The sequence below is a fragment of the Oncorhynchus mykiss genome, chromosome 21, assembly GCF_013265735.2.
Source record: "Oncorhynchus mykiss isolate Arlee chromosome 21, USDA_OmykA_1.1, whole genome shotgun sequence".
Classification (NCBI taxonomy): Eukaryota; Metazoa; Chordata; class Actinopteri; order Salmoniformes; family Salmonidae; genus Oncorhynchus; species Oncorhynchus mykiss.
In genome coordinates, this window is record NC_048585.1 from 26567686 (window position 1) to 26593607 (window position 25922).

General features: G+C 44.9%; 1 protein-coding gene across 10 annotated transcripts in view; it reads left to right on the forward strand.

Annotated features, from left to right (window-relative positions):
* Positions 1-25922, forward strand: part of LOC110500158 (filamin-C) — a 97800-nt gene that overhangs the window by 47275 nt on the left and 24603 nt on the right. For 6 of the 10 annotated variants that reach the window (XM_036957487.1, XM_036957488.1, XM_036957494.1 and 3 more), the window contains exons 4-21: positions 7490-7640; positions 11661-11779; positions 11921-11998; positions 13742-13904; positions 14195-14395; positions 14892-15014; positions 17243-17380; positions 17564-17690; positions 18042-18178; positions 18801-18994; positions 19167-19424; positions 19860-19983; positions 20218-20378; positions 20476-20566; positions 20788-20957; positions 22664-22781; positions 23226-23488; positions 24955-25552. In XM_036957487.1, coding sequence (XP_036813382.1) covers positions 7490-7640; positions 11661-11779; positions 11921-11998; positions 13742-13904; positions 14195-14395; positions 14892-15014; positions 17243-17380; positions 17564-17690; positions 18042-18178; positions 18801-18994; positions 19167-19424; positions 19860-19983; positions 20218-20378; positions 20476-20566; positions 20788-20957; positions 22664-22781; positions 23226-23488; positions 24955-25552 — 3214 coding nt within the window. The remainder of the gene's footprint in view (positions 1-7489; positions 7641-11660; positions 11780-11920; positions 11999-13741; positions 13905-14194; positions 14396-14891; positions 15015-17242; positions 17381-17563; positions 17691-18041; positions 18179-18800; positions 18995-19166; positions 19425-19859; positions 19984-20217; positions 20379-20475; positions 20567-20787; positions 20958-22663; positions 22782-23225; positions 23489-24954; positions 25553-25922) is intronic. The other 4 variants (XM_036957491.1, XM_036957492.1, XM_036957493.1 and 1 more) reach the window with 1 other exon arrangement.

The window sequence follows — 25922 nt, forward strand, 5'->3', positions numbered from 1 at the left end:
TGTCAGGGCCCAGGTCTGGCAGAATCTGTGCAGAAGATCTAGGTGTTGCTGTAGGCCCTCCTTGTGTTAGTGACAGAAGCACCAGATCATCAGCAAACAGCAGACATTTGACTTCAGATTCTAGTAGGGTGAGGCCGGGTGCTGCAGACTGTTCTAGTGCCCTCGCCAATTCGTTGATATATATGTTGAAGAATGGTGGTGCTTAAGCTGCATCCCTGTCTCACCCCACGGCCCTGTGGGGGGAAATTGGTCAGTTTTTTGCCTATTTTAACCGCACACTTGTTGTTTGTGTACATGGATTAAATAGTGTCGTATGTTTTTCCCCTACACCACTTTCCATCAATTTGTATAGCAGACCCTCATGCCAAATCGAGTCGAAAGCTTTTTTGAAATCAACAAAGCATGAGAAGACTGCCTTTGCTTTGGGTTTTTTTCTTGTCAATTAGGGTGTGCAGGATGAATACGTGGTCTGTCGTACGATAATTTGGTAAAAAGCCAATTTGACATTTGCTCAGTACATTGTTTTCACTGAGGAAATGTATGAGTCTGCTGTTAATGATAATGCAGAGGATTTTCCCAAGATTGCTGTTGACGCATATCCCACGGTAGTTATTGGGGTCAAATTTTTGTGGAATGGGGTGGTCATTCCTTGGATCCAAAAATTGGGGAAGATGTCAGAGCTAAGGATGATGTTAAAGAGTTTTATTATAGCCAATTGCAATTTCTTGTATATTTGATTATTTCTTTGAGGATACCATCAAAACATGTTTTGTCCTGTAGTTCATTCAAGGTAATTGGAGTCCAGTGGGTTCTTGTAGTCTTTAATAGTTGATTCTAAGATTTGTATTTGATCATGTATATGTTTTTGCTGTTTGTTCTTTGTTATAGAGCCAAAAAGATTGGAGAAGTGGTTTACCCATACATCTCCATTTTGGATAGGTAATTATTTGTGTTGTTTGTTTAGTGTTTTCCCAAGTGGTTAGAGTCTATGGATTCTTCAATTACATTGAGCTTTTTTCTGACTTGCTGTTCCTTCGTTTTCCATAGTGTATTTCTGTATTGCTTTAGTGATTCACCATAGTGAAGGTGTAGACTTTCCGGGTCTCTATGTTTTTGGTTGGACAGGTTTCTCAATTTCTTTCTTAGATTTTTGCATTCTTCATTAAACCATTTGTCATTGTTGTTCATTTTCTTTGGTTTTCTATTTGAGATTATTAGATTTGATAGGGAAGCTGAGAGGTCAAATATAATGTTAAGATTTTCTACTACCAAGTGACCCCTTCACTATTACAGTGGAACATTTTGTCCAGGAAGTTATCTAAAAGGGATTGCATTTGTTGTGGCCTAATTGTTTTTAGGTTTCCACACTACAGTCCTTCCATCTATAGCATTTCTTAATATTACTCAGTTCCTTTGGCTTTGATTTCTCATGATTGAGCATTGCTCTATTCAAGTAGACTGTGATTTTGCTGTGGTCTGACAGGGGTGTCAGTGGGCTGACTGAACGCTCTGAGAGACTCTGGGTTGAGGTGAGTGACAAAGTAGTCTACAGTACTACTGCCAAGAGAAGAGCTATAGGTGTACCTACCATAGTAGTCCCCTCGAAGCCTACCATTGACTATGTACATACCCAGCATGCGACAGAGCTGCAGGAGTCTGATCTGAGGGGGCCTAAATGGGTGTGGTTATGGTTGACTTTGGGGGGGGGGGTGTTGATTGGTGGGGGTGTGTATGTGGCTTGTGTTGTTGTTGTCTGGATGTAGGTCCTCTCATTGTTGGACCTCTATGTGTAGGGCCGGGGGGGGGGGGGGTTCCGCAGGTCTGGGAGAGTGTCTCCCTGGTCTGGTCGGAGTGTCTATTGATCTGTTGCTCCTGTGTGAAATGTTGGGGCTGTGTTTGAGAGCGATATCCTTTTGAGTCCAGGCAAAGGTGGGCTCTGCTGCCTTGTATAGGTGGACCTGGTCATAGAGGCTGTTCAAGTCCAGGGTTGTGGGCCAGGAAAACATTTGGTTTTGAGGCACAGTCACGGGAAATTCTTGCGTTTACCCGCTGTATGGTAGCAAGGTGGAAGTCTTTTCGTGGTAGCAGAGTGGAGATAACCACTTGTGCATTGGGGAAAGTAGTAGAAGCTTTTTCAATCACTCCCTTCAGTGCTGTGGCCGCCCTTTCCTGCTGTGTTCGCAGGTTGTTTGTGCCTGTGTGTATTATGTGGCTAGGTGAACCTAGTGGGTCCTCAGACAGAAGGTCTAGGGCGCGCTTGGTGTTTGGACTCCAGAGTTTAGACACACTGTTTGGGAAAATGTTTTTTTTCTTATTTTATATATTTCCCATTTCAGTCCATAAGGACAATCTGTGTCTTGTGTATATCAAATAAAATAAAATAAACAAACATTTTATTTGTCACATACACATGGTTAGCAGATGTTAAAATGCGAGTGATGAAATGCTTGTGCTTCTAGTTCTGACAATGCAGTAATATCCAACGAGTAACCTAAGAATTCCACAACAACTACCTTATACACACAGTGTAAAGGAATGAAAGAATATGTACATAAAAATATATGAATGAGTGATGGTACAGAACGGCATAGGCAAGATGCAGTAGATGGTATCGAGTATAGTATATACATATGAGATGAGTAATGTAGGGTATGTAAACATTATACGAAGTGGCATTGTTTAAAGTGGATAGTGATACATTTATAACATCAATTTTTACATTATTAAAGTGGCTGGAGTTGAGTCAGTATGTTGGCAGCACCCACTCAATGTTAGTGGTGACTGTTTAACAGTCTGGTGGCCTTGAGATAGAAGCTGTTTTTCAGTCTCTCGGTACCTGCTTTGATGCACCTGTACTGACCTCGCCTTCTGGATGATAACGGGGTGAACAGGCAGTGGCTCGGGTGGTTGTTGTCCTTGATGATCTTTATGGCCTTCCCGTGACATCGGGTGGTGTAGGTGTCCTGGAGGGCAGGTAGTTTTCCCCCGGTGATGCATTATGCAGACCTCACTACCCTCTGGAAAGCCATTTGCGGTACCAGGCGGTGATACAGCCCGATTCGATTGTGCATCTGTAAAAGTTTGTGAGTGCTCTTGGTGACAAGCCAAATTTCTTCAGCCTCCTGAGGTTGAAAAGGCGCTAATGCGCCTTCTTCACCACGCTGTCTGTGTGGGTGGACCAATTCAGTTTGTCCGTGATGTGTACGCCGAGGAACTTAAAACTTACTACCCTCTCCACTACTGTCCCGTCGATGTGGATAGGGGGGTGCTCCCTCTGCTGTTTCCTGAAGTCCACGATCATCTCCTTTGTTTTGTTGACATTGAGTGTGAGGTTATTTTCGTGACACCACACTCCGATGGCCCTCACCTCCTCCCTGTAGGCCGTCTCGTCGTTGTTGGTAATCAAGCCTACCACTGTAGTGGCGTCTGCAAACTTGATGATTGAGTTGGAGGCGTGCATGGCCACACAGTCGTGGGTGAACAGGGAGTACATGAGAGGTCTGAGAACACACCCTTGTGGGGCCTCAGTGTTGAGGATCAGCGGTATGGAGATGTTGTTACCTCCCCTCACCTCCTGGGGGCGGTCCGTCAGGAAGTCCAGTACCCAGTTGCACAGGGCGGGGTCGAGACCCAGTGTCTATGGGTACTATGTTATTAAATGCTGAGCTGTCGATGAACAACATTCTCACATAGGTATTCCTCTTGTTCAGATGGGTTAGGGCAGTGTGCAGTGTGGTTGCGATTGTGTCGTCTGTGAACCTTTTGGGCCGGTAAGCAAATTGGACTGGGTCAAGGTTGTCAGGTAGAGTGGAGGTGATATGGTCCTTGACATGATGACGGGAGTGAGTGCTACGGGGGGCGGTCGTCGTTTAGCTCAGTTGCCTTAGTTTTCTTGGGAACAGGAACAATGGTGGTCCTCTTGAAGCATGTGGGAACAGCAGACTGGGATAAGGATTGATTGAATATGTCCGTAAACACACCAGCCAGCTGGTCTGCGCATGCTCTGAGGACGCAGCTGGGGATGCCGTCTGGGCCTGCCGCCTTGCGAGGGTTAACGCGTTTAAATGTTTTACTCAGGTCGGCTGCAGTGAAGGAGAGTCCGCAGGTTTTGGTAGTGGACCGTGTCAGTGGCACTGCATTGTCCTCAAAGTGAGCAAAGAAGTTTTTTAGTCTGTCTGGGAGCAAGACATCCTGGTCCGCGACGGGGCTGGTTTTCTTTTTGTAATCCGTGATTGACTGTAGACCCTGCCACATACCTCTCGTGTCTGAGCCGTTGAATTGCAACTCTACTTTGTCTCTATACTGACGCTTAGCTTATTTGATTACCTTGCGGAGGGAATAGCTACAATGTTTGTATTCGGTCATGTTTCCGGTCACCTTGCCCTGATTAAAAACAGTTTCGCTCGAATGCTGCCATCAATCCACGGTTTTTGGTTGGGGTCGTGTTTCAATAAACGCTGTGGGTACAATATCACCGATGCACTTGCTAATAAACTCGCTCACCGAATCAGCGTATGCATCAATGTTGTTGCATGACGCAATGTGGAACCTTTCCCAGTCCACGTGATTGAAGCAATCTTGAAGCGTGGAATCAGATTGGTCAGACCAGCGTTGAACAGACCTGAGCGCCGGAGCTTCCTGTTTAAGTTTCTGTCTATAGGCAGGGAGAAACAAAATGGAGTCGTGGTCAGCTTTTCCGAAAGGAGGGCGGGGGAGGGCCTTATATGCGTTGCGGATGTTAGAATAACAATGATCCAGGGTTTTACCAGCCTAGCTGCACAATCGATATGCTGATAGATTTTAGGGAGTCTTGTTTTCAGATTAGTCTTGTTAAAATCCCCAGCAACAATGAATGCAGCCTCGGGATATGTGGTTTCCAGTTTACATAGAGTCAAATGAAGTTCGTTCATGGCCATCGATGTGTCTGCTTGGGGGGGAATATATGCAGCTGTGATTATAATCGAAGAGAATTCCCTTGGTAGATAATGTGGTCAGCATTTGATTGTGAGGAATTCTAAGTCAGGTGAACAGAAGGACATGTGTTCCTGTATGTTGTTATGATCACACCATCCTCAGTCGATGTGGGGGTGTTGTCAGGAGGGCTATCAGGGAGGCTGACAGGGGGGGCTCAGGGGGGGGTGAGATCCACTGGGCTTGGGATTCTTCATTTGTCTGTTCTGCTGTGATGTCGATGCTATGGTCAGGGTCTGGTGTGAACTGTTCTGCTGTGGTATCGAGACTTTTGTCGGGAGATGAGGTGGGCTGCTCTGCCGGCTTCTCAGCGGGGGTGGCCACCTCACTAGTGGGTTGTTCTCTGTCACACGCCATCCCCCTCAAACTCTCTTCCAGTAGTCTGATCCTCTCCACTAGTGCTCTGTTCTTCTCCAGCTCTTGCTTTTTATATTGTTGAAGTTGTCTCACCACAGTCCAGAGTGCAGATATGTCTCTCTCCACCTCCAGCTCTCCGGGTCTAGTTAGTTGAGTGTTGTTGTTCTGGACTGTTGTCTGGGTCTGTGCTGACTGGAGTGTAATCACCTGTTGTTCCAGCTCCACCTGCCTTACCTCCAGCTGGATAAATGTATCCTTCATTTCAATGAGAGAGTAGTACTCTGTGCTGGGAGGTTGACTTTCTGCTTGGGCTTGCTTGTCTGTAGGGTTATATAATGAAGAGGTCTGGTCTGACCCGCTCGGGGTGGCTATCCCTTTCTCAAGGGATAGCTTCTCCTGCTGGGCTAATTCTTTGATTAGGTGAAAGTCCAGCTGAAACTGTTTGGGGTTGCCCTGTACCAATACTGTTCCACTTAAAGAGATTTATATAACCCTTAACAGAGGGGTAGTGTGTTAATATATCACTGTGCCATGCCAAGGGGTGGTTTGTGTGGAAGATGATGTTGCTGATATTCCCATTTTTATAATAGTCAGCAAAAAGTGTCTCTTGATTTTCCATAAGGAGGTTCATTTTGTGATCTTTTCTTGCTTTATCATTCTTTAGACACAGGGAACTGTATTTTAATTACCTCTTAACAGCGGGAGTCAGCTTCTAAAGCTTCTGAGTTTTGATTTGGAGTGAAGGTTATGTTGTAGAGGGTAGCATCCTGTATATGTTCCTGACAAAAAACTCCAAGTTTATCTAACTCTAAATCGATCTTTTTTTTAAAGAACATGCTTTAGAACATGCTGAAAAATGTAGGAGCTCATCTATCTCTCTCTCTCTCTAATATTTTTTTTATTTTTCCTTACATCTCCCCCTTCCCCCTCTTTCTTTCTCTATATCACTTCCATCTCTTATCTTCACTTGTTCTATGTCTCTCATTGTCCTGCTCTCTCCTTCCCCTTCTCCCTCTGCTTTCTCCTCCCCCCTCTCCCTCTGCTCTCTCTTTTCTCCTTTCCCCCTTTCTCTCTACTCGTACCTCACTCCTGTAGCTCACTCTAACTCCACGTAGGGGAACTTTCTTTCTCAATAAAACATTAAACTACTCCAACGTGATTTCCTGGTGGCATTTCTCACTTTTCTATTCCCCCTCTCCACCACCCTCTTTCCACTGCGATCATAAGGAAAACACATTGTGATGTTGGACAATACAATTAGCCTTTCATTCCATCAAAAGTTGCTGCTTTTGATTCCACTGCCCTGGTTTTCTCGGTCTTTTCACCAGCCTGTTGTTTTACATCAACTTTACAGGCTCTATGTCTATTTCATGTCTTTCTTTGAATTCATTTGAAGTAAGTTCTTTATCCTCGGATTAGTAGTTCTTAATACAATATTTATTAAAACGTTATTAAATCATGCTCTGATTGTATGTTAGGAGAAACAGGAAGTGATAACCTTTGACTCCTGTGTGTGCTGCGCCTCTTCCTGTCCCCTCTTCTTATTAAATCAGGCGTTGATTGTGTATGGAGAGGAAGAGGAAGAGAGAGGCCCAACTCGGTGGAAAATCTGTCTCCCTCCAGCAGGAGGCGTTTTGTTGTTGTTTCGCCCACCAATCAAGGAGTTTTTGTATGGAGGTCAATGAGAGAGTGTAAAATTTGGTCAACAAATACATTTATGGATTATTTGCTACATTAGGTTTGTCTGATCAAATAGCAGTTTTGTAATTCTTAAGTTGTTTCGAGTGTACTAATATAAGTAGGAAACATGACATTACTTCAACTTTGAGAAACAACACTTGATATCGGAGTTGTCTCGAGATTGCTATGCATATTCATGGAATGCGGCTAGAAGCATAGCTTCTTTCTCCATTGAATACAGGCGGTTGAAGTCAACAACCCTCGTCTAATATTCAAAAAAGGATTTCAATAATAAGATGTATCCACCAATTCAAGGAAAGGATAGGCAGGAGCTAGACACGACGCCGTGCCGCTTTGTGGACAACGACTCACAATGTTAGAGACATGTATCTTATATCTTGTGAGTATATCCATAGAGAAACAGGAAGTGATGATAACCTTTGACCCTGTGCACTGTCTATTGTCTTCTCCCTCTCTGTAGGTGATAGCCCCTGAGGAAATAGTGGATCCCAATGTGGACGAGCACTCGGTGATGACCTACCTGTCCCAGTTTCCCAAGTCCAAGCTGAAGCCTGGTGCCCCGCTGCGCTCCAAGACTCTGCACCCCAAGAAGGCCAAGGCCTATGGACCAGGTGAGAGAGAGAGACTGGGAATGTAATGCCTTCCTTCCTTCAAAGACTTCTTTATCTATAAATAAACTAATCTGGGCTCCCAACTGTTCACTGTGTCCCCTAAATCAGGTAGACACATTCCTCCATATGATGTGGGAGTGATCTGCAGTTAAATGTTTCTGGGCAAAGTTACAAAATGAACTTAGAAGTGCATGAATGTAAATATTCAATGCTTTGCATCTATTATGTTACTTCACGATGATAGCTCCTTGAATCTCTCAATCAATCAGAGATGATTACTGCTGGCAGGCAGCACTGCCGCAAAAAAAGATGTTGGCTCTTAGATGGTAATCACCTCACTCTCTCCTAATCGCAAGTGGATACAGTTGTTATTGACAGCAAGAATGAATGGTGCTAGTCAATGAACAACATTGCTCAACATTGACATTATCCCACCACTGGTTAGCCACTATTGTCTTAAAAAGCCAAACCTAACACTATCTGCCAATTAATTTCCAGCAATATTTCACCTGTCTGTCTGTGTGTGGTGCACACGTTTGTGTCTATCTCTTCGTGTGTAGCCAGTTGATGTGGTAACCGTCTTGTGGGTTGACAGAAATACTTTCCCCAAAACCTTCTCAATTAAATGTTAATTACAAAGTATGCTTACCTGGCAGAAGTATATCATGAGTAAGTATATCATTTGTATCTATTATTTGTTATTTGAAAACTTTTCCATGAAAATGATTTCAATTACATTGGCTTGCGAAAGTATTCCCCCCCTTGGCATTTTTCCTATTTTGTTGCCTTACAACCTGGAATTAAAATAGATTTTTGGAGAGGTTGTATCATTTGATTTACACAACATGCCTACTACTTTGAAGATGCAAAATATTTTTTATTGTGAAACAGACAAGAAATAAGACCAAAAAAACTGAAAACTTGAGCGTGCATAACTATTCATCCCCCCAAAGTCAATACTTTGTAGAGACACCTTTTGCAGCAATTACACCTGCAAGTCTCTTGGGGTATGTCTCTATAAGCTTGGCACATCTAGCCACTGGGATTTTTTGCCCATTCTTCAAGGCACAACTGCTCCAGCTCCTTCATGTTGGATGGGTTCCGCTGGTGTACAGCAATTTTTAAGTCATACCACAGATTCTCAATTGGATTGAGGTCTGGGCTTTGACTAGGCCATTCCAAGATATGTAAATGTTTCCCCTTAAACCACTCAAGTGATGCTTTAGCAGTATAATTAGGGTCATTGTCCTGCTGGAAGGTGAACCTTCGTCCCAGCCTCAAATCTCTGGAAGACTGAAACAGGTTTCCCTCAAGAATTTCCCTGTATTTAACACCATCCATCCCTTCAATTCTGACCAGTTTCCCTGTCCCTGCTGAGGAAAAACATCCCCACAGCATGATGCTGCCACCACCATGCTTCACTGTGGGTTTGGTAATCTCGGGGGGTGATGAGAGGTGTTGGGTTTGAGCCAGACATAGCATTTTCCTTTTTGGCCAAAAAGCTCAATGTTAGTCTCATCTGACAAGAGTACCTTGTTCCATGTGTTTGGAGAGTCTCCCACATGCCTTTTGGCGTACACCAAATGTGTTTGCTTATTTTTTTCTTTAATAAGCAATGGCTTTTTTTCTGGCCAGTCTTCTGTAAAGCCCAGCTCTGTGGAGTGTACGGCTTAAAGTGGTCCTATGGACAGATACTCCAATCTCCGCTGTGGAGCTTTGCAGCTCCTTCAGGTCTCTTTGTTGCCTCTCTGATTAATGCCCTCCTTGCCTGGTCTGTGGGCTTTGTGGGAGGCCCTCTCTTGACAGGTTTGTTGTGGTGCCATATTCTTTCCATTTGAAAAAAAAATGATTTAATGGTGCTCTGTGGGATGTTCAAAGTTTCTGATATTTTTTTATATTCCAACCAAATCAAATCAAATGTATTTATATAGCCCTTTGTACATCCGCTGATATCTCAAAGTGCTGTACAGAAACCCAGCCTGAAACCCCAAACAACAAGCAATGCAGGTGTAGAAGCACGGTGGCTAGGAAAGACTCCCTAGAAAGGCCAAAACCTAGGAAGAATCCTAGAGAGGAACCAGGCTATGAGGGGTGGCCAGGTGGAGATTATAACAGAACATGGCCAAGATGTTCAAATGTTCATAAATGACCAGCATGGTCAAATAATAATAATCACAGTAGTTGTCGAGGGTGCAGCAAGTCAGCACCTCAGGAGTAAATGTCAGTTGGCTTTTCATAGCCGATCATTAAGAGTATCTCTACCACTCCTGCTGTCTCTAGAGAGTTGAAAACAGCAAGTCTGGGACAGGTAGCACGTCCGGTGAACAGGTCAGGATTCCATAGCCTCAGGCAGAACAGTTGAAACTGGAGCAGCAGCACGGCCAGGTGGACTGGGGACAGCAAGGAGTCATCATGCCAGGTAGTCCTGAGGCATGGTCCTAGGGCTCAAGTCCTCCGAGAGAAAGAGAGAAAGAGAGAATTAGAGAGAGCATACTTAAATTCACACAGGACACCGGATAAGACAGGAGAAGTACTCCAGATATAACAAACTGACCCAAGCCCCCCGACACATAAACTACTGCAGCATAAACCGTACTCAGTACTTCTCCACAACTTTGTCCCTGACCTGTTTGGAGAGCTCCTTGGTCTTGCTTGGTGGTGCCCCTTGCTTAGTGGTGTTGCAGACTCTGGGGCCTTTCAGAACAGGTGTATATATACTGAGATCATGTGACAGATCATGTGACACTTAGATTGCACTTTATTTATCTAATTATATCACTTCTGAAGGTAATTGGTTGCACCAGATCTTATTTAGGGGCTTCATAGCAAAGGGGGTGAATACATATGCACGCTCCACTTTTCCGTTGTTTATTTCTTCAAATTTTTTGAAACAAGTCATTTTTTTCATTTCACTTCACCAATTTGGACTATGTTGTGTATGTCCATTACACGAAATCCACATAAAAATCAATTTAAATAACAGGTTGTAATGCAAAAAAATAGGAAAAAGGCCAAGGGGGTGAATACTTTTGTAAGACACTGTATATATTATTTAAAATAATATATGGGGGATTGTAAATGATGCAGACAATTACAATGATACAAGCCACAATCTATTTGCAATATTAAAGCTGATCCACCCTCTAAAGAATACAAAAACAGTAATAACTATAACTCTGCCATGAAATGAGCAGCAGCGGTACAGAACCATAGCTAGACTGGCACATTCCTCACTCGCTAAATGCACAATTAAAGAGCCAGATGCACAATTAAAGGGGAATTACACTCACTTTTAGTTTTCTTGCAGACCTCCAAAAAAAAACGATCTTCTAACGTAATTTAACCATATATATGGACTCAGAACATCCAATTTAGTTGTTTCTCTATGAACAATTGTAATTTTGAGAGTGAAAAACTATCTAAAACAAGGAAAAATAAAACTGAGAAAACAATCTGGAGAAAAATCACAGATTTGATAGGGCCCCCCATCCAGTTGTTAATTAACCATTATTTTACCAGGTATATTGACAGAAAACATAGTGCTCTTCTTTCTCTTGTACACTAAGGACCCGGGGTTGGATGGAGGCATGTTGGCTGGGTGGGGTTGGAGGAATGGGATGGGAGGTTGGGGGTGGAGGCCCACTTGTTTTTCTTTTCTCATCCTGTTTGTACTGAATGTATTATTACTTACTTAAACGCTGTATGTATTTTTCTTCTTTTGAGTGACAGCCTATATGTTTCATAAACATAGAATTTGAAACAGAGAATGCACCGCCCCAACAAAAAAAATAACAAAACAAATTAAATGTAGGTAAAAAACAGACTTCCTTAACAATCTGCATCTTCTAAAGTCTCAATAGCCCAAAGGCCTTCTGGTTTATTCTGTATATTAGGTGCAAGAATTATTGTTGAAAAGGAAGTTTTATACTGCTTACACCTGTCAGCACAGAATAAGTGACAGAGGGCTCTCACATCTAGTTCTGTACCCCTGCTTACTGTCTCCATCCTTTTCCCCGTCAGGTATTGCGCCCAGAGGTAACATGGTGCTGAAGCCGGCTGAGTTCATCGTGGAGACAGTGGAGGCGGGGCTAGGGGAGGTGCTGGTCTATGTGGAGGACCCAGAGGGACACACAGAGGAGGTGGGGCACTCTCACTCACATTAACCCTTAACTCCTCAATCCCTTACTCCTCCATCCTGAAGATGCTGTTCATTTGACCACACAGTTCTTCACATTCAGTTTCTATCTTTCTCCGGTTCCGGCCCTCTCTTTCTGTTCCAGGCCAGAGTGATCCCCAACAATGACAAGAACAGGACGTACTCTGTCATCTACCTGCCCAAAGTGGAGGGCCTTCACAAGGTAACATACTTACAGTACCCGTATATATACAGTGCCTTGCGAAAGTATTCGGCCCCCTTGAACTTTGCGACCTTTTGCCACATTTCAGGCTTCAAACATAAAGATATAAAACTGTATTTTTTTGTGAAGAATCAACAACAAGTGGGACACAATCATGAAGTGGAACGACATTTATTGGATATTTCAAACTTTTTTAACAAATCAAAAACTGAAGAATTGGGCGTGCAAAATTATTCAGCCCCCTTAAGTTAATACTTTGTAGCGCCACCTTTTGCTGCGATTACAGCTGTAAGTCGCTTGGGGTATATCTCTATCAGTTTTGCACATCGAGAGACTGAACATTTTTCCCATTCCTGCTTGCAAAACAGCTCGAGCTCAGTGAGGTTGGATGGAGAGCATTTGTGAACAGCAGTTTTCAGTTCTTTCCACAGATTCTCGATTGGATTCAGGTCTGGACTTTGACTTGGCCATTCTAACACCTGGATATGTTTATTTTTGAACCATTCCATTGTAGATTTTGCTTTATGTTTTGGATCATTGTCTTGTTGGAAGACAAATCTCCGTCCCAGTCTCAGGTCTTTTGCAGACTCCATCAGGTTTTCTTCCAGAATGGTCCTGTATTTGGCTCCATCCATCTTCCCATCAATTTTAACCATCCCTGCTGAAGAAAAGCAGGCCCAAACCATGATGCTGCCACCACCATGTTTGACAGTGGGGATGGTGTGTTCAGCTGTGTTGCTTTTACGCCAAACATAACGTCTTGCATTGTTGCCAAAAAGTTCAATTTTGGTTTCATCTGACCAGAGCACCTTCTTCCACATGTTTGGTGTGTCTCCCAGGTGGCTTGTGGCAAACTTTAAACAACACTTTTTATGGATATCTTTAAGAAATGGCTTTCTTCTTGCCACTCTTCCATAAAGGCCAGATTTGTGCAATATACGACTGATTGTTGTCCTATGGACAGAGTCTCCCACCTCAGCTGTAGATCTCTGCAGTTCATCCAGAGTGATCATGGGCTTCTTGGCTGCATCTCTGATCAGTCTTCTCCTTGTATGAGCTGAAAGTTTAGAGGGACGGCCAGGTCTTGGTAGATTTGCAGTGGTCTGATACTCCTTCCATTTCAATATTATCGCTTGCACAGTGCTCCTTGGGATGTTTAAAGCTTGGGAAATCTTTTTGTATCCAAATCCGGCTTTAAACTTCTTCACAACAGTATCTCGCACCTGCCTGGTGTGTTCCTTGTTCTTCATGATGCTCTCTGCGCTTTTAACGGACCTCTGAGACTATCACAGTGCAGGTGCATTTATACGGAGACTTGATTACACACAGGTGGATTGTATTTATCATCATTAGTCATTTAGGTCAACATTGGATCATTCAGAGATCCTCACTGAACTTCTGGAGAGAGTTTGCTGCACTGAAAGTAAAGGGGCTGAATAATTTTGCACGCCCAATTCTTCAGTTTTTGATTTGTTAAACAAATTTGAAATATCCAATAAATGTCGTTCCACTTCATGATTGTGTGCCACTTGTTGTTGATTCTTCTCAAAAAAATACAGTTTTATATCTTTATGTTTGAAGCCTGAAATGTGGCAAAAGGTCGCAAAGTTCAAGGGGGCCGAATACTTTCGCAAGGCACTGTATACATACTGGAAAATATTTTAAATCTCAGTTTATAAACGTCAGTAGTATAGGATTTCCTCCAGCTGTCTAACAGGGGTCTATCCATGTTCCTCTCCCCAGGTGAAGGTGCTTTTCGCTGGGCAGGACATAGACAGGAGTCCCTTCGTGGTGAGTGTGTCCAAAGCCATGGGAGACCCCAACAAGGTGCAGGCCAGAGGACCAGGACTGGAGCCTGTAGGCAACGTGGCTAACAAGCCTACCTACTTCGACATCTACACAGCAGGTAACACACACATACACATCTGGGGAGGACCATGTTCATGGTATGGAAGTAGATCATCTATCTACCTTTCCTATTGAAATCCCCTAGTTTCGTCAATAGGGTCGTAAGTAAATATAAGGATATTTTAGAATGATCATTAGCTTTGCAATATTAGCTGATATTTATTCCTTCAATCATGATGACAAAGTACATGTATGTATTTGTTCTCTCTAATGGCCCCCAGTGTTACGTATTTTTCTGTCCCCTGAACACACAGTAGAAGGTGTTAGTTCATCTCTTTTTGTCCCCAGGTGCCGGTGCTGGAGACGTGGGTGTAATCATCGTGGACTCCCAGGGCAGAAGAGACACCGTGGAGATCATTCTGGAAAACAAGGGGGACAGTATTTTCCGTTGCACCTATTGCCCTATCCTGGAGGGGTCTCATGTTATCTATGTGACGTTTGCTGGGCAGCAGATACCCAGAAGCCCTTTCACCGTCCACATCTCAGAGGGTAACACACACACACATGCATGTGCGCGCACACACACACACACACACACACACACACACACACACACACACACACACACACACACACACACACACACACACACACACACACACACACACACACACACACACACACACACACACACAGATTTAGTTGATTGTACTGACTTTTTACATCCACTATGTGACTCCCTCCCTCTTGTTCTAATCTGAGTAATATTGAGTATTAATGTCTAGACTGACCTCACTACTAGACATTTGATCTCCATAACAGACAGTGACATCCTGCCATAACAGACAGGCCACCGGCATGGTATTTTGGGTTCTTCTGAAAATTGTTGAGTTAGGGTTGGTGAACTCTTGGTTTGTGGGAGGACTCTGGATGGGTTCTGAGTGTCAGAGAGGCAGGGTTCTAAGCTGTGGATTCTGGTTGTTCTCCAGAGTGATCCTGTCCTGTTCCTGCGTGTGTGTCATGTCGTTGTTGTTCCTCCATGCAGCTCCACCGAGCTCCCTGCCCCCCGGCTCTCCGGTGCAGATAGTGCCCCAGTCCATACGCACCCCACCCACAGACAAGGCCAAGAGAGTGCCCCCCCCAACACCGCCCAAACCCAGGCGACCAAGTTAGTACAGGCCTGCCCGTGGAGGAGAGACTGGAGCTTGCCTGCGCTAGCCTTGTCCCCTCTAAACTCAAAACTATACCACCAACCCTTTTGACGCACCGCACCAGGGGGTCCCCAGCTTGATGGCATGTGCTGGCGCTTAGCCCTCTGTGGCTTCAACCCCCCCCCTTCATCCCAGGCAGCTTCCAAAGAGCGAGAATGAGAGGGAATGAGTGTGTAACTGAAAGAAGAATTGAATGGATTAGAGAGAGAGAGAGAGAGACAGAGAGAGAGAGAGAGAGAGAGAGAGAGAATGCAAGAATGAAAGAAAATGAAGAGAGTGAATGGGAGAAAGAAATGCAGTTCCTCCTCATTTTAACAACAGTGGCAGCATTATCCATTCATGTGATTGGCTGGTTTTGGACGGTCACCTTTACAGACGCTCGGCAGGTCTTCGAAACACAGAGGTCACACACTTACAGTACATCACCTGCTTCAAAAATAGAAGTACATTACAATTGGTCTTCCAACATTGTCTTATTGCAATAATATTTGACTACTGCATATCAAAAAATAATAAATAATCACACACACGTTCATTTTATCCAGTTTGTAGCTTACTTTGGCTTAATATCCTGTAACACATGTGATTTGATTTCTTCCATGTGTGACGTTAAATTGACTTTAGAACAGAACTAACGAGTAACAACACCCACGAATTAACAAAAATGGATTTTAACAAAACAACAGCACCCTAGTGTACCATAACACCGTTTTTTTAATGATAGATTCCCAATTAACCCAGAAACAAACAATCTTGTTCAAGTCAAACGGAAATCGATTGTTTTAACCTTTGACCTTTGTTTCATTTGACGAGAGCGAAAGTCAGCGTGACCGTCCAGACGTGTGTGGGTCTTACATACCTCATTACACTGTCTGCTCATCATCCTCATCTTCATCCCCCCAGACCAAAGAAAACGCTCTGTGTTGTCAGCCATTTACAATTTAATATTTTCTGACTAACACTGAGCATGCAAATGCTCCTCCATTTTTAGCTTCACTTTTACCTGTCATTTTTCCAAAGCTTTTTCATAATATAACAGAACAATAACATTGTTTGTCTTCTTAACCCATTCTAATAACAGCCTCTCTATAAAGAAGTTTTCCATAAATCTATTTGAGTTTTTATTCAGTTATTTTATTTTCCTTGTTTTTCTTTTGGTCATTTATTGAATTTAGCGGTCTAAAATGATGATGAATTGGGAGAGTTAGCTGGTTATTTCTTCCTAATTTGATAAAAATGCTGTAATGTTTTCTGTGGCCGAGGCATTTTTACAGTCCTATTACAGCACTGGTAATTAGCTAATTGAAAGCCTGCAGAGTCATAAGTCAAGATGTTAGCATAGTTATGCTAGCTATATTTCTTTGGAATGTTTTGCCATCTAACTAGAGTGTAATGTCATTGTATTCAAGCTCATAGAGATTATTCCAGAAACCTTTCAACGTGTCTTTTTGTTTTCATTCTGCCAATCTTATCCATTCAAGCCCAGTGTTTTACAGTAACCCGTCTTTGTTCTCTGTCTAGCTGTTCTGCAGGTTTATAACTTCTGTTCAATGTCCATCTCTCCTGTTGCTTCTTCCCTGGTAGCCCATGCAGACTGTAGCCCATGCAGACTGTAGCCCATGCAGACTGTAGCCCATGCAGACTGTAGCCCATGCAGACTGTAGCCCATGCAGACTGTAGCCCATGCAGACTGTAGCCCATGCAGACTGTAGCCCATGCAGACTGTAGCCCATGCAGACTGTAGCCCATGCAGACTGTGCTTCATGCAGACTGTGCTTCATGCAGACTGTAGCCCATGCAGACTGTGCTTCATGCAGACTGTAGCCCATGCAGACTGTAGCCCATGCAGACTGTAGCACATGCAGACTGTAGCCCATGCAGACTGTAGCCCATGCAGACTGTAGCCCATGCAGACTGTAGCCCATGCAGACTGTGCTTCATGCAGACTGTAGCCCATGCAGACTGTAGCCCATGCAGACTGTAGCCCATGCAGACTGTGCGTCATGCAGACTGTAGCCCATGCAGACTGTAGCCCATGCAGACTGTAGCCCATGCAGACTGTGCTTCATGCACCACCATTCAACCGACTAACTAACAGCCAACCTCTGCCGCAGCCTGTGTGTGTATGAGTGTGTATCTTGTTATCTTCTTGTCTAACCGAGTTACCCCCTCGGTGGTCCCACAGCCAGCAACCCCAACGTGTGCCGGGCCTCAGGGAGAGGTCTCCAGCCTAAGGGGGTGAGGGTGAAAGAGGTGGCCGACTTCAAGGTCTACACCAAGGGTGCCGGCAGCGGAGAGCTCAAGGTCACCGTCAAGGGGCCAAGTGAGTGTGTGGATATGAGTGTAATCTTTCATGTTGTTTATGACTTGTCACCACATTCATTTATTGGTTTCATAAGGGCATAAATACTCTTCGTGAAATGTAATGGTTTACAATGGTCTAGTTGTGTGACTAGCCGTTGACCTCTGAGCTGCTGTGTGTGTGACCTGTTTGTGACTCCCTCAGAGGGACTAGAGGAGCCTGTGAAGGTGCGTGATGCGGGAGAAGGGGTGTATGAGTGTGACTACTACCCCATCATGACTGGCAAATATACCATCACCATCACCTGGGGCGGACAGACCATCCCACGCAGGTGAAACCCTATCCGCCCCCCTATTCTGCTGTGGACACAACCACATGAAAGCTATAAAGGCAGTGGGCTGAACCCTTAAGGGATTTCCAATTGTTGAAATAACTTAAAGGAGCCAAAATGACCTGTAATGAGTCATGTTATTAAGCTTACATTCCTGCATTCCTTGGAGGTTAATGGCTGGGGGAGGGGGGGTGGAACAGGAAATATCACTGTCCAACATCAATTATGTAAATTTGACTGACATTACAGTCAATGGGGCTGACTAGACCACCCCTGACTGTACAGTATGTGTGTCTATGTATGTCTATGTCTGCATTAACATGTATGTGTGCGTGTGTGTATTCCCTGCAGCCCGTTCGAGGTGGTGGTGAGTGAGGACGTGGGGCCCCAGAAGGTGAGGGCGTGGGGGCCGGGCCTGGAGACAGGCATGGTGGGGAAGTCAGCTGACTTTGTGGTGGAGGCCATCGGCACAGAGGTGGGAACTCTGGGTAAGTCTGACAGATGGCTGTTAGAAGAGAAAGACCCAGGATAACGCTGCAGAATGCTGTCTCATTATTATATTGGCCAGAGGGGATGGACTCTTTTCCACTGAAATTCTGACATGACTGTCAGGCAACTTACACAGATTCCATTTCTCACACGAACGCACGCACGCACGCGCACTCACTCACACACACACACACACACACACACACACACACACACACACACACACACACACACACACACACACACACACACACACACACACACACACACACACACACACACACACACACACACACACACACACACACACACACACACACACATGATCAGTCTGACCTGCCAGCTGTGGGAAAAGGTCATGACCCCTGACGATTCACCTCGTCACAGTTATTAGATGAATTAGGATGAACTTACTCTTATTTCTCTTCTACCTCCATCAGAAGCAACAACAAAACCAACCTGCCGATATCTCTTAGTCTGTTGCCATCTATGGCTGTTTGTCTCTTTGCTGCCAGTGTATCGGTGTCTGTGTGCGTTTCTGTGTGTGTGTGAGCTTATATCTCTACCCACCTCTATATAATGTGTACCTATATCTCTCTCCCTGTCCCTGTTCATCCCCAGGTTTCTCCATCGAGGGCCCGTCGCAGGCTAAGATAGAGTGTGATGATAAGGGCGACGGGTCATGTGATGTACGTTACTGGCCCACGGAGCCTGGTGACTACGCTGTTCACGTCATCTGTGACGACGAGGACATCAAGGACAGCCCCTTTATGGCCCACATCCTCCTCACAGCCAATGACGTGTTCCCTGAGAAGGTTAGACCCCACCCCTTCATATTTACCATACCAGCTTGCCAGCCTGCAGAACGAGAATATTAAAGTGACGTAACAGTAAGAGAATGGTAACATACTGTAATAGGGATGTAATAATGACATAAAGGCTACGTAAAGATTTCATAACAGCATTATGAATGCCCTCTCCTTGCAGGTGAAGAGCTATGGCCCAGGTCTGGAACCGATTGGCTGCATTGTCAACAAACCAGCAGAGTTCACCATTGATACAAGTAGAGCCGGCAGGGGCCAGCTGAAGATATACGCCCAGGATGCAGAGGGCTTCCCCATAGACATCCAGATCACAGAGAACGGAGACAGCACCTTCCTCTGTGTCTACATTCCCACCAAGCCCATCAAACACACCATCATTATCACCTGGGGAGAGGTCAACGTCCCCAACAGTCCCTTCAGGGTAAGGCTGACCACCCATTTGACAGACTGTAGACAAATACCTGTTAGGTCAGGGCTTTCCAACCCTGTTCCTGGAGAGATACCCTCTTGTAGATTTTCATTCCAACCCCAGTGGTAACTAACCTGATTCAGCTTATCAACCAGCTAATTATTATAATCAGGTGCGCTAGATTAGGGTTGGAGTGAAATCCTACAGGATGGTAGCTCTCCAGGAACAGGGTTGAAGAGCCCTGTGGTAGATACACATACAGTACATACATACATCACTTACAGCGTTCTATAGCATATTCAGACTCTAGAGTGCATTTGCAAAGATAGTATACAGCTTTTTAAAATGTTCTGGTACTAGTAATGTATGTTCATTGCTGTGTGTGTGTGTGTGTGTGTGTGTGTGTGTGTGTGCGCGCGCGCGCATGTGCGTGTGTGTGTGTGTCAGGTGACCATCGGAGAGGGCAGCCACCCAGATAATGTGAAGGTGTACGGTCCAGGTGTGGAGAAGTCAGGTCTGAAGGCCAACGAGCCCACCTACTTCACTGTGGACTGCAGCGAGGCAGGACAAGGTTAGATGCAACAGAGAAATACAACACATAGAAGGGTCTTCACTACTCAACATTGTAGCTGACAGTTTGCAACCTGAATGGGTGTTGTTGAGTGAGTTCTAGCACTGATGAGTATTTTCTTGCCATCTGCTTTCTCAATGTTAAACAATCTTACTTGTTTTTTCCACTCCAATTCTTACCCCGTTTCTAAATTCCCTAATCCTGGACCCCTTCACTCCCATTCCCATTCCTCAGGGGATGTCAGTATTGGCATCAAGTGTGCTCCCGGCGTGGTTGGTCCGGCAGAGGCTGACATCGACTTTGACATCATCAAGAACGACAACGACACGTTCACAGTGAAGTACATGCCCCCCGGCCCCGGACGCTACACCATCATGGTGCTGTTCGCTGACCACGTGAGAGAAAGAGAAACTACACCACCATTTTGAATTTTTAGCTTAATTATTATGAAACCAGACAATAACAATGACCCCACTTTGACCCTTGCCACAGGAAATACCCATCAGCCCTTTCAGAATCAAGGTGGACCCCTCTCATGACGCTAACAAGGTGAGGGCGGAGGGACCCGGACTCAACAAGACAGGTGAGACTTCTAGTAATCATGATAACAAGCCGCCGACATGACCAATAGATCAAAATCACATACAATAATGTAAACTATGATGCTATAATGACTATAGAGTGACAAAACAATGGACATCAATGTCCAATTCTGGTGTTTTATTTAATTCTATGCTAATGACTGTTAATACAACTGGATCAGTTGTATTGATCATGAATGTCTCTCTGTGTGACAACGTCTAGGTGTGGAGGTAGGTAAGCCCACCCACTTCACCATCTACACCAAGGGAGCGGGCAAGGCCAAGCCTGAAGTGCACTTCACCGGAGCAGCCAAAGGGGACGCTGTCCGAGACTTTGAGATCATTGACAACCATGACTACTCCTACACCGTGCGCTACACTGCAGTGCAACAGGTATGAGTGCACATAAGGCCAAGATTCCTCAAAATCTCGTTAAAATCTGTATTGTTTGAAGTATGAGTTATTTCATGGCTCCTCTTTTTGGATGATGTGTTTTTTGGGTTAAAATGGGGAGGAAGGCCTTGGTAAGAGGGTGATTGAAATGTTTAGGCTGCAGAAGTCTATATACATATACTATCATTCAAGATTTTGGGGTCACTTACAAATGTCCTTGTTTTTGAAAGAAAAGGTTTTCTAATGATCAATTAGCCTTATAAAATGACACACTTGGATTAGCTAACACAACGTGCCATTGGAACACATGGTTGCTGATAATGGGCCTCTGTTATCAGTCTATTCTTGTTCTGAGAAATGAAGGCTGAGTTTCAGAAGAAAGTTATTTGTTTCTGGCCATTTGGAGCCTGTAATCGAACCCACAAATGCTGATGCTCCAGGTACTCATATACATCTAAGTCTATGCCAGGTAAAGCTCCGCCTTATCTCAGTTCACTGGTCACGATAACAACACCCACCCGTAGCACACGTTCCAGCAGGTATATCTCACTGATCATCCCCAAAGCCAACACCTAATTTGCCCGCCTTTCCTTCCAGTTCTCTGCTGCCTGTGACTGGAACGAATTGCAAAAATCGCTGCAGTTGGAGACTTTTATTTCCCTCACCAACTTTAAACATCAACTATCTGAGCAGCTAACCGATCGCTGCAGCTGTACATAGTCCATCTGTAAATAGCCCACCCAATCTACCTACCTCATCCCCATACTGTTTTTATTTTATTTACCTTTCTGCTCTTTTGCACACCAGTATCTCTACCTGCACATGACCATCTGATAATTTATCACTCCAGTGTTAATCTGCTAAATTGTAATTATTCGCTCCTATGGCCTATTTATTGCCTACCTCCTCATGCCTTATATAGACTTTATTTTTTCTACTGTGTCATTGATTTGTTTATTGTGTTATTGGCTTGGTATTGTTTACTCCATGTGTAACTCTGTGTTGTCTGTTCACACTGCTATGCTTTATCTTGGCCAGGTCGCAGTTGTAAATGAGAACTTGTTCTCAACTGGCCTACCTGGTTAAATAAAGGTGTTCTCAACTAGCCTACCTGGTTAAATAAAGGTGTTCTCAACTAGCCTACCTGGTTAAATAAAGGTGTTCTCAACTAGCCTACCTGGTTAAATAAAGGTGTTCTCAACTAGCCTACCTGGTTAAATAAAGGTGAAATAAAATTTAAAAAAATACTCAACTAGTCTAAAGAAGGCCAGTTTTATTGCTTTTTTAAAATAACCTGGCTACTATAGTCATTTACAATGTTAACAATCTATACACTGTATTTCTGATCAATTTGATGTTATTTTAATGGACAAAAAAATGTGTTTTTCTTTCAAAAACAAGGACATTTCTAAGTGACCCCAAACTTTTGAACGGTAGTGTATGTTCAGTATGTCCATATGTCATACTATAACAACCACATTCATCTTTTTCTGTCTCTGACCGTCTTCCATATCCTCTCTCTCCCTCCCTCTTTCCCCACCATATCTCAATCTCCCTCCCTCCCTCCCTCTTTCCCCACCATATCTACCTCTCTCTCTCTCTCTCTCTCTTTTCCCCCATTCTCCCTCTCTCCACCTCTCTGTCCCCCCCCCCCCCCCCCCCCCCCCCCCCCCCCCCCCCCCCCCCCCCCCCTCTCCATCTCTCAGAGTAACATGTCTATCTCAATCTGCCACGGCGGTGACCCCATTCCCAAGAGCCCCTTCAACATCACTGTGGCGCCGCCCCTTGACCTCAACAAGGTCAAAGTTCAGGGGTTGAACAACAGTGAGTACCCCACACATACTCTCATTTTACTAAGAAACTGACCAGGAAGTAAACTACTGTTCATCACCTGGAAGAGTTTGACCTCATGTCATCCAACACATTTGTCTTCCCCAGAACACACAGCCACAGGCAATACGTTGGCCTTCTTCTAACTTCCTTTAAGAGGTTATATAAAATCATCTGGCCCTCCCTCGTGATATTCAATACTGCCAAGGAATAATTTGGCCGATGCACCAAGGACAGTATAGTATTTGTTTTGTATGATGGCTTGGCTCCATAGTCATATAGAAAATAATTATGATCCCTTAGGTATCTAATTATTTCAGTCTGTTAAATTAAAATCTATTGTTTTCACTTTGGTGCCAAACAGGAATCTATGCTATAGCCCGGCCTGATACCGTGTGTGTGTGTGTGTGTGTGTGTGTGTGTGTGTGTGACCTACAGAGGTCGACGTTGGGAAGGATCAGGAGTTCACAGTGAGCACGCACGGCGTCGGTGGTCAGGGCAAGATGGATGTGAAGATCACCTCGCCCTCTCGTCGGCCAATCCCCTGCAAGCTGGAGTCTGACACGGCCAACGAAGTGCACACTGTGAAGTACATTCCCCCTGAGGAGGGCCCCTACAAAGTGGACATCAGCTATGATGGGAACCCTGTGCCTGGGAGCCCCTTCACTGTGGAGGGGGTGATGCCCCCTGACCCCTCAAAGGTAGGATACACCTGAGATGAACACACACACACACACACACACACACACACACACACACACACACACACACACACACACACACACACACACACACACACACACACATACAACCTGTGTACTGTACAGTAAGCACTGTAGAATATATAGTGCAGCTGAGATTACATCACCAAAAGATTGAGTGGATAAAGCTAGTGTGTTTTACACTTTGAGCTCTGCTGGAAGGAATGTTCAGACATTTCACAACTCTGTGTGCTGCTCTATAAAGCGATGGGTCTGGTCTGCATGGGGTTAGAAGGTAAGGAAGACCTGGCCTTGGTCCAGTCTGCATGTACTGTATCAGTCTCTTTAGGGCCTGTAGGGTCGCTGTCCTGGTGGTCCCGTGGAGAGCTATAGGGAGGAACTTCCATTAGTACATGACTTAAGGAGGCTTCCTGTCGGATGACACACATCATTGCATTCAGTTTCCATTTAACAACAGTCTGTGAGGGTCTAACTCAAAACCCAGTGTGTCCCATCTTAGTAGTGAGTATCTCCCCCCTCTCTCTGTCCCTATTTTCCATCTCCCGTTCTCTCTCTTTGCCCCACTCCCCGTCTCCCTCTCTATCCCTGTGTTCTTGTCCCATCCATCCTCTTTCCCAGTTAGTCTTTAGTATAGTAACGTCTTCCCTTGGAACAGTTTCTCCATACTGTACTATTTCCCCCCTGACTCTCCCCTGGTCCCCTGGTCCGCCAGAGTCAGACAGACAGGTCCAGGAGCAGTAGAAGTGTAATACAGTCATAATGAAACATATTCATCACTCTGATCACCTGGGGGCTGTTTGCTTTGTCCAAGACTCATCCAGAGAGTACCAATCATTAACCAACGCCAGGAGGTGTGTGTGTGTGTGTGTGTGTGTGTGTGTGTGTGTGTGTGTGTGTGTGTGTGTGTGTGTGTGTGTGTGTGTGTGTGTGTGTGTGTGTGTGTGTGTGTGAAAGAGACAGCGAGAGATAGTATGTGTGTGAGTGAGTTTTTACGTTTAGTCGCAGTTAGATGAGTCAGGCGGTGAGGTCACTGCTGTCCCATGTGGGACTGAGGCGTTGGACCATAACACACCTGACCCCTTCACCAGATGTTCCCCAATACGTCATCCTCCCTCCCCCTCCCCACCGCCAAACAGGAAGAGCTATATGTCAGTCACTGGACTGCGCCATCACTCTCGGAAGGCATTACTGGGAGGGTTTAGAATGCGCCGGTCATACAGAGAAAGAACTGAAATAGTTATTGTAGCCATAGACATATGCATTTTTAATGTTGGTCAGATGCAGTCATCTTTCAAGCATTTGGCAGATGAGACTCCTGTAACTTCTTCACTTTTGATGGCTCTATTACTGAAATTCCTAAAGCGCTTAATATTGCGTGCTTCATTTTATTTGTAACATTGAGCACCCATTGCGATCTAATGGTTTCTCCCCCTGCTGTCTCTCAGGTGCGTGCCTATGGCCCAGGCCTCCAGGGGGGCATGGTGGGAAAGCCGGCCCCCTTCGCCATTGACACCAAGGGTGCGGGCACCGGCGGGCTGGGCCTGACCGTGGAGGGGCCATGCGAGGCCAAGATCGAGTGCCAGGACAACGGCGACGGGTCCTGCTCTGTCTCCTACCTGCCCACAGAGCCCGGCGAATACGCCATCAACATCCTGTTTGCCGAGCAGCACATCCCCGGCTCCCCCTTCAAGGCCATGGTACAGTCCGTGTTTGACCCCAGTAAGGTCACGGCCTGTGGGCCAGGCCTGGAGAGAGGGAAGGTCAACGAGGCAGGGTCGTTTGTAGTGGACTGCGCCAAGGCTGGGGACGCCGAGCTGACCATTGAGATTATTTCCGATTCGGGGTCGAAGGCGGAGGTGCGTGTTCAGAACAACAGTGATGGGACCTATTCTATCACGTACATCCCACAGTTCCATGGCATGTATACTATCACCATTAAATATGGGGGCCACGCCGTGCCCAAGTTCCCCACCCGTGTGCAAGTGGACCCAGCCGTGGATACCAGCGGGGTGAAGGTGTACGGACCAGGAGTGGAACCCAGAGGTAAGACCATTCACAAATGTAGATAATTGTCATCATCATCATCATGACGATGATGGACAATAGGCTTTTCACTTTGATTGTTTTTCCCCGAATCAGAATTCAGGCTTCATTGCACTTATTTGAATTCAAACAGGATTTCCACTGAATAGCTTCTGTGTGATTCAAACAAGGTTTAGGACTTTTAAAGACAGTCTGTAGTTTATATAAGATGCAGTATGTAGCCTACTCTTAACAGTACATAGAAGAGATATTTTCAGAGAGAAACAGAGTAATATGAATGAAGAAGTTCATTCTTACGGTGCCAAATACAATATAAGTAACTGTCATGTAAAGGTTGTAGCTTAAATCAGAGGCTACCACATCCCTGCTG